This window comes from Larimichthys crocea, chromosome X, assembly GCF_000972845.2.
Source record: "Larimichthys crocea isolate SSNF chromosome X, L_crocea_2.0, whole genome shotgun sequence".
Taxonomy (NCBI): Eukaryota; Metazoa; Chordata; class Actinopteri; family Sciaenidae; genus Larimichthys; species Larimichthys crocea.
In genome coordinates this window covers 37613807-37622819 of record NC_040020.1, presented here as the reverse complement: position 1 = coordinate 37622819, position 9013 = coordinate 37613807, and the positions used below count along the sequence as shown (strand labels likewise).

At 39.2% G+C, this 9013-nt stretch overlaps 1 protein-coding gene and 1 long non-coding RNA gene across 2 annotated transcripts; both read right to left on the bottom strand.

The window, feature by feature from the left end:
• Nucleotides 1-20: 20 nt before the first annotated feature.
• LOC104927695 (up-regulator of cell proliferation) lies at nucleotides 21-3530 on the bottom strand. The gene is made up of 2 exons (XM_010741832.3): nucleotides 3373-3530; nucleotides 21-2493 (listed from the first exon to the last, which is right to left on the bottom strand). Exons 1-2 carry the CDS (start codon nucleotides 3494-3496, stop codon nucleotides 50-52), a joined length of 2568 nt encoding a protein of 855 aa, XP_010740134.2. The 5' UTR covers nucleotides 3497-3530; the 3' UTR covers nucleotides 21-49.
• A 4211-nt stretch (nucleotides 3531-7741) lies between these two features.
• Nucleotides 7742-8379, bottom strand: LOC113746572 (uncharacterized). Its single transcript, XR_003462962.1, has 3 exons — nucleotides 8308-8379; nucleotides 7992-8063; nucleotides 7742-7812 (listed from the first exon to the last, which is right to left on the bottom strand). It is a non-coding gene; the product is annotated as an uncharacterized LOC113746572 (long non-coding RNA).
• Nucleotides 8380-9013: the final 634 nt, after the last annotated feature.

Here is a 9013-nt window from a genome sequence, read left to right as displayed (position 1 = left end):
TCTGCGTCCCCTTTCCTGTGTTCACATCAGTTTCCTGTGGCTTCATTTCTCATAAAGCCTTCCAGAAACTTTCCACCCTCCTGGTAAAATGTGTCAGATCACCCCTATTCTTGCACCTTTTGAGGTCTCCTATTAGTTGCTTTTTCAAAGCATGAGCAGTTTCACTGTACTCAACACTGAAATGAGCCATTGGTGGAGTCCCATCCCAAAGTGGAGGAATGTCCCTGCTGCAAGTGTCTGGATCAAACTCCATCACATCAGAGATCTTGGTGACGTTGGCCTTCTTCATCCTAGTGTCCTTCTGGATCATTTGATTGAGCTCTTCCATCAAGTCTTGACCAGTTCTCCTTCCTCCAGTCCTTTCCATGTCAGACATGTTACTATGCACAAAATGACACAGTGGCTTTGTTCCCACATCCTTTAATCTTGTGAAAGCATGAAGCACCTTCTCTAAGATGTCTTGCTTACTTGAGGTGTCCTTGAAAATGCTGACGATTGTGGCGTCACTTAATGCCACAGCGAGGCTTGCTACTTCCCTATCACGTTCATGGCTGTGATCATCTTGAACCAACTGATCCAACTTCAGTCCCTCTGTGTCAATGATTATGATGCAGTCACACCCCAATTCCTCGCTGATGTCTTTGTTGACAGTGATCACCTGGATGAATGCCCCTCTGGTGCATCTTCCTTTGCTGACGGCAAACCTGACCCCAAACATGGTGTTGAGCAGAGTCGATTTTCCTGAGTTTTCAGCTCCAATGATTGTTATGACCTTGAGCTTACTGTTAGACTGCAAAATGTAGTGAAGCTGAGTAAGCACCTCTGTGATCCATTTCATCGGGATGTTTGCTACATCTCCATCGACAAGCTCAAGAGGGAAACCATCCAGCAGCATTTGAGCACACAGTGCAGGTAGTTGTTGTATGTTTTTTCTCTGACTGCTGTGTTCTGGTAGGCAATCTACACATTCGTACAGTTGCCCACATTCTCGAAAAAAGTGATCCAGGCATAAAGAATGAACAGATATTTGCTTGTCAATCTCCGCAATTTTTTCGCAGTCTTGGGGAAATGTCTGGCTTAGCTCTTTGTATCGATCCTTCAGAACTGACAGTTCTTCCCGGGACAGATTGTCCAGATCCATTTCCAACCATTTAAGGAAATAGTAGCGTTGCACTTCTGAGCTGACCCCATGAAAGAAGCTTGATATTGCAGCTGTCATCTCAAATTGTTGCTGGCTTCTTCTATGACCCCTTTCTTTTCTCATCAAATATGTGCGGTAGTCTTCAGTGTTTCGGTTGCCAGCTCTTCGCAGTCTCCAGCACTCAGTTTCCAGCCACGAAATCACTTTCCAGATGTGTCCCTGGTAAATCAGTTGTTTTTCTTTGAATTCGGAGGTGTTACGAACATGTTTAGTGATAGCATTTGCATTCTCCCGCGCACTCTTGCAATAATCACTATTTTCATCAACGAGAAACCCATACAGGCAAGCTGTGTCAACCAGATTTTCCAGTGACACTTTGGATGGGCAGTTTTCTAGCATCCTTGAGATTGATTCATTGAGAGCTTTTGTCAGCTCTGCATCAGTCTTTTTCTTTTGGGTTATATCAGTTATCTTTAACTGTGGTTCCATCGTCATCATTTTGAGTGTGAAGCTTTTCTCCTGGAAGCTGCTAATCAAAATGACATTTCCTTTCACATCTTTACTCTCCAGATGCTTGAAGTAGTCAGTTTCTGATTCATCACAGAATATGTAAATGACTGCAGAAGTCTGGCAGAGGAACTTGAATTGCTTGTCAAAGATCTGGATGTCTCCTCTGAGGTTGGCGACAGCCAGTGGTTCATTGAATTTATCAACGTTACTCTTCCCACATGGGAGGTACCAGCTGATTTCGACTAGCCCGTTTGAAATCTTCCTGGCGACATTACCACACACCATGTTACGGTGATGAAATGTATCAGTGTTACTGAACAGTTTGTTCAGTATCTGAGATTTGGATAAGACTGCCTTCCCCAGCCTGACAAACGACACCAGAGGAATATTAGAGAACACAATTCTTTCTTCACATCTCAACCTTCTTGCCTGGTTTGACGGTGTGACGTTTCTGACAATTTCACGCATGGACCACAGCATCAATGTGACTTCTTTTGTTTCACAGTTGGGCAGTAAGAGCGGGACAGCAAACTGGCAGAGTGCCATTTTAGAAACAATGTTCTGCTGAAGAAAGCTGTCTGAACAAAGAATCAATGCAGTTATCAGGTCCATGGGATTGATGGTCTTGTTCTTGTGTGTGTATTCATCGCAAGGCACACATCTGACATTTCTAGCATTTGCATTCAGCATCATAAGTTTCTTCAAAAATGCCTCAGAATGAGAAGTTTCGAGTTTGTTCTCTGATGTATCATTTTGATTTATCTTCATAACAGTGCTGAGTGTGAGCTTGTCATACTGGTCTTGAAGTCCTATCATTGACAGCATCTCCCTGAGAAGTGACTCTGTGAATCAACATGAAGAGATCAATGAATGTACAGCATGTAACATTTAGCTCTTTTTCTATTACTTACCAAAAGTACTTATAAAGAACAGTTCACTTATCACAGGCAGCACTACTCAGTCTCAGTCTGTTAAAACTAACAGTGTAGTATATGACATAATGTTTTCTGTGGCTTTGAGAGCCTTTGTCAAGTCTGAGAAAATAACTTCTGATAAAGTCATCTTGGATTGGGCTTGGAGACGTCATATTTTGAACAAAATGCTCATGGTACAAATTGGAGTGTGGAGTTTGAAAGACACAGACGATGACCAATTTACTAGAATTGGAGGGGCTAATAAATAGGGGAATAATGGAAGGGCCTACTGGGCACAGGGCCAGGGGACCAAGGGTTCAGAGGCTTGAAGCCAGAGACTGTGTTGGAAGTGACAACTCTGTGAGATTAGATGACTCTGCGGATGGCAATGTCATTCTGTGAGTCAATCTGTCTGTCAGTCTGCCTTTTGGTGGGTACAACAAGTTGGGCAAGACTGAAATATCTCTTAACCATTGGTGGGATTGATGCAGATGAATCCTGATCACTTTGGTGATCCCTTGACTTTTCCTCTAGCGCTATCACAAGGTCAAAGTTTTCATTTATTCTGTGAGGTATCTGAACATCTAGGCCAACATTCAAATGCAACATAATAATCAGCACATATTAGCATGCTAGCATGCTAAGCTAGAAAGGTGATTCTGGCAAACATAAAGGTGGCAGCAATAATTAGGACTGCTTGTCACATGATCAAGGTAAATATATGATAACAAGTTACCAGTTAGGTTTCTGCCAGTATTTCAGTTTACCTGCAACTACAGTGACATTATAGTCAATATAATGCCTCACCTGTGTTTATAGTTGCTGAGACTGCCTCACTGTACTGATCGTTCAGCATTGTTGACACATAGAACCTGTACTTTGTGTCTGGCTGTAAATCAGGGAATATCTTTTGGCAGTCTTCAGTGTACATTGGTGGCTGTTTTGCCCCTGGATGTTCAACTGTTATAAGAAACTTATGTGGAATTTCCTCCATGTTTTCTCCTTTTCTCCATTTCAAGGACACTGTTGTGCCCTCTAAAGATTCTGCTGTTAAGTTCTGAGGTGCTGGTACCACTGCAAGAGATTTGAAAATAAAAAAATAAGATTTGAAATAAAAATGTTTAATTTCATCAACAAAATATAAACATGCTGCTGTGAAAAAGCAACTTGCATTAGTCTTACCTGTGGAAACAGATGCTGTGACCCTTTCACTTGAATTGCCATCCTCGTCTTCTGTGGTCACGCTGAATTGATACTTTTGTCCAGGTTTAAGCTTGCTTATTGTAACGGTACAAACATCTTTGATGACTAAATAATCATCCACCTCTGTAGAGGAGCTCCACTTCTTCCTAGAGGCACTCCATTCAACTCTGAAGCTCGTAGGGCCTGTCAGACCCTTTGGGCATTCCCAGCTTAGGACCACAGAGTTTGGTTCTGTTGACAGGAACTTGATTTTACCAGGAGGGGGCATCACTGGCAAACATAAAACAGCACAAGAATTCATTTGTGCCACTTGAAAATTATTGATTTAAGCATCCATCTACAGTAAAACTACAGTATTACATATTTATACATTACAGTAAATGATATAACTGACAGAAAGTCTGCCAAAACTAACAATGTAGTATATAAAATATGAACACACTGCAGTGAAAAAAGAAACAGGTCATAGCATGTTCTGTCTTACCTGTGAAAACAGATGCTGTGACCTTTTCACTTAAACTGCCATCCTCGTCTTCTGTGGCCACACTGAAGCAATACTTTTGTCCAGGTTTCAGTTTGGTTATTGTAGCGTGACAAACATCTTTGATGACTACATGATCTTCCATGTCTGTAGAGGAGCTCCACTCAATTCTGAAGCTCTTAGATCTCTTCTTCAGTCCCTTTGGGCATTCCCAGCTTAGGGTCACAGAGTTTTGCTCCACTGACAGGAACTTGATTTCACCAGGAGGGGGAACCTTAGGAGGGGTCATCCCTGGAAGAGGCCCCTCTGGAGGAGGAATCTCTGGAGGGGCCACCACAGGCAAATGATAAAACTGACAATGGATCATTAGCCATTAAAAGTACTTTTAGTAACAGGTTCTGGAGATGTAGAAATATGTTATACTTTAGATACAATTTATGTGTTATTAACACATGCTATGGTTTTTACCTTTGCCCCATGACATCAGATAAAATGCTTGAGCATAACTTTAGAACAAAGTCTGTCTCTTTCCAGCATGTCATAAAAACATTAGTGGCTGACTTTATTGTGTCCTCACTGGCCCTTTCAAAGATTGTTTAGTAATGTCTTCTCTTCATTTATGTAAATAAAGTGATAGAAAACTTTCCACAAGACATACATAAAACTCTTTTTCTGATGCAGTATATGATTTTTGAAGTGGAACTTTTCTGTATTTCATTAACTGTTACCCAACTAGATTGCTTATTTCTATGTCCAGATAACTGTTATTGAAGTGTCAATATTGTATACTATAAACCAGTATAAATTGTATCAATGTTCCTGTAATTAGGGACCACTTATCTGTACATCTAAAGTACTGTATTTACTCACCTGTCTCAGGCCATTCAGGGTTCTGGTAATCATCACTACCAGACACCTGTAAAAGAATAGTATTCATTATAACAAAAGCAAGTCACTATTACAAGATATTTTCACATTATGTAGACGTTTTCAGATTTTCACCTGACTTGGAGCATATTTTGTCTTCTGTGAGATGATGTCATGACCTTTGTGAATTCCCTTTACACAAGTTCTGCAGATTGGCATGCGATCAGTCCTGCAGAAGTACCTTAGAGACCTGTCATGCTGACAGCGTTTCCTCTCCACTTCCTCAGACACATCTATGAATTTGTGTCTACTCAGAGCTTTTACTTTGTAGTGCGGCCTGAAATGCTTTTCGCAGTAGGAAGCGTTGCAGGTCAGACAGGTCTTCATTGCAGTCTTCTTGCCACAAATGTCACACTGCACTGTTCCTCCTCTATTTTCAAGAAGAAAAACAAAATGCAGCTATTATTTATTACAGAAGGCAGTAATAGAAATGTATGATATATGTGTTTTTGATAGAAGGAATAGCCAAGTGTTTCTGTTAGCTAAAGAAGGGCTAATACTTGTGATACATTTGTACTGAGAGTTCTTAATGAAGACAAGCTTTGGTTATGTATGTGGCTATTGTTTTAATCCATACAATCAGGTTCGAATTAGGCATGAGCTTGTGCATAAGACTGTTTTTGTTTTTACCAAAAGTGATATACTAATACTAATTACATCAGGCATTAACAAGGAGCATCCCACCCATTTGACACATAAAGATCAATTTACTTCCTTATTATAATTATAGTAAGAACTACTGATAATGTCAAACAAAACCATGTGTTACAAACCTGAAACATTATAGAGATTAAAAGATGAAGGAGTTTAGCAATCCCTCGCTGAAAGAAGGTTATAAGCCAAAAATAATCTCTAAACTCTTCAAGACAAGACAAGGTCTTATCTACCAAAGAATATTCCATCCATTCACTATTTCTGTTTTTTCAAAGTTTCTAGTGTGTTGACAAGTGTACAGAATATGCTTCAGGAGTTAAATCCTTTGGTAACTTGTGTCAACCAGACACAGACTCCTCTTTCTAAAAGTACTACAAGATTTTAAATTCCTGCAGTTTGTAAGTTATTTAAAGACAAATAACTGAAACAAAAGGAGTATGGTGTCAATGAGTAAAAAAGCCTATCTTACTGTACAAAACCGATGCCCTGTGGTGACTTCGACCGGTAGGAAAAATAGTCATCATTTGCAGTCTCCCGCCTGAAAGAAGGACAACATCAGATGACTGCTCACTAAACCAATCAGGGAAAAACAGCTGTAGATCCAAAATATTTTCACATCTTACTCAACTAAACCAAAGTTGGTGATTTTATTAGATATTGGAATAGTGAAAAGATGTATTGCAATGTACACTGTACCTAACTATTTTGCTGTTGACTGATTTGGAGGCAGTTGGCGTATATGGTGTCAGGTTTCATCACCAACTGCCCAAACTCTTTGTGCCCTTGTATAAAGCCATGTTTCCCAACACTAGGCTGTGGCCTGCTACGTAGCTATACTGACACTCCCAGATAGACACACAGAGATGTAACCTCGCTGAGTTGCTATCTTAGCTAACATTACATCACATTTACCACAAGGAGATTTTCGCAAGTGGCTATGAATGCAGTGCAAGGTGCAATGCAAGATCACACTGAGCGATGGTCAGTCTGTCACTGTGGTAGCCATCACCTTCCACATTACAGACAAGCGGCAACCTCTGTGACTGCGAAGTGAGACCAATTGCCAAAAACTGCAGTTCCTAAAACGCACATATTTTATACTGTCAACGGTAACACACTTCGTAGCCATGAGGCCATGCCAGCTCTATGATTGTCATTACATTTTAAAGGTAAAGATGCAGAAGTGATTATGAAAGAATCAGTTTTCAATTTCTGTTTTTTCAATGTTCCAAGAAGTCCAATGTGTTGACAAGTGTGCCAAATATAAGGTTACTGTAAATCCTTTGGCAACTTCTCTGTGTAATAACCAGACACTGATGTCCTCTTTCTAAAAGTATTATAAGATCTTTAAACCCTTGCAATGTAAGTTTTCCATACAGTTATTATAAACAAATAACTGAGAAACAAACAGTGTCAGTGAGCAAAAGCTGTCACAAGTCTGTCTTACTGTCCGTCGTCCTTTGAAGATAAGCCTGTCACACCGGAAAGAGAGTCATCAAAACCTTCTATCTCCGATCTGGAAAGAAAGTCATCAAAACCTCGTATCTCCGATCTGAAAGAACGACAACATTGATATACTGTTCACAAAACCCCTCAGCAAGAACAGCAATAGCTTTGCAACCATATATAGGCAGATCAGGTCTGTCAAACCTTGGATTGGATACCATTAAGGGGTTTGCAGCTGCTTAACATTTAAAGGTTAGATTTGTCAGATTTGGTGGCTCTATTTACAGAATGTATGAGAAATTAAATATAGTAACTGTATTTCCATTAGTATATCACCAAATCAAATCTGTAACAGCCAGTCCTGTCCCTTAGAAATTCTGTTTAAACACAAAGCATTTGTGCTAACCCCCTAATAGAAACCTCATAATGAATGTATGTTATCTTACCGTTCGCCTGTGAAAAGTAATGGGTTTTCAAGGGACTGGCCAGACTTGATGCTCAAATGTTCGCTGGGCTGTGACCTCCGTTTCTTCAATCTGAAATTCATTTAGCAGTTTTAAAAAATGTTTTAATAGTTACACTTTATGTTTGAGGGACAAAACACATATGACTATCCAACTTGACTGGGATTTATTTATCTTACAATATTTTTGAGTATCTTACAATATGAGCGTTACATAAGAATATAAATGAAGGAGCCATCATAATATCTTACTTTTCTTTTTTTAAATCAAGAGGGAAGATCAGTGATGACTCTTTTGCCTCCTCTGAGTCTGGTGTGTCCACACTGGAACAATGCAAAGCTTTCTTTAAACTGATATGAAAGTGCAGTTTGTAAATCTCTTATATTATTTCATACAAGAAATTTACAAAACACAAAACACATGCTCAACTTATCTTAAACTGATACACTTTTACTACACATGTATTTTATAAAAAGAGTAAGACAACAAACGGACATTGTTTTTGTTTATCTTACATTATGAGCGTTACGTAAGAATGTAAATGAATGAGCCATCGTTATATCTTACTTTTCTTTTTTCAAATCAAGAGGGAAGATCAGTGATGACTCTTTTGCCTCCTCTGAGTCTGGTGTGTCCACACTGGAACAATGCAAAGCTTTCTTTAAACTGATATGAAAGTGCAGTTTGTAAATCTGTTATATGAAAGAAAAAATCAAAGTGCAGTGAGGCTCCATTTGAGTGAGGCTGTGAATGTATGTTATCTTACTGTCTGCCTTTTAAAAGTAATGGGTTTTCAATGGACTGGTTAGACTTCGTGCTCCAAGATCTGGGCCGAGACTCTCCTTTCTTCAATCTGAAATTCATTTTGCAATTGTAGAGAATGTTTTAATAGTAACACTTTGTTTTGACATGCACATTAGGTCACATAACTCAAACTTTCATAGCTTATTTTATACAAGCTCCTTATCAGTGCACTACAAGAGATGTACAACTGGACCCCTGTCCATAAGCAGATTATAACAAATAGTAATCATGCTTTTCTATAGAAGACCACATCATTAGTTTTTCATTCATTATCAACTTTCACTTTAAAGTAAAAGTGCTTGAAATATCATTTGAAATATGCAGAAAGAACCTCTCACCTTGTGATGTCATGCTTTTGCCTTGACAATTCACTGAAGTAAGTTATGAGCTTTTCCACATCCGCACTGAAAAGAATTCAAACAGTCAAATGATTCTTCTGATCTGATAATGTACTTTCTGTGTATGTGAT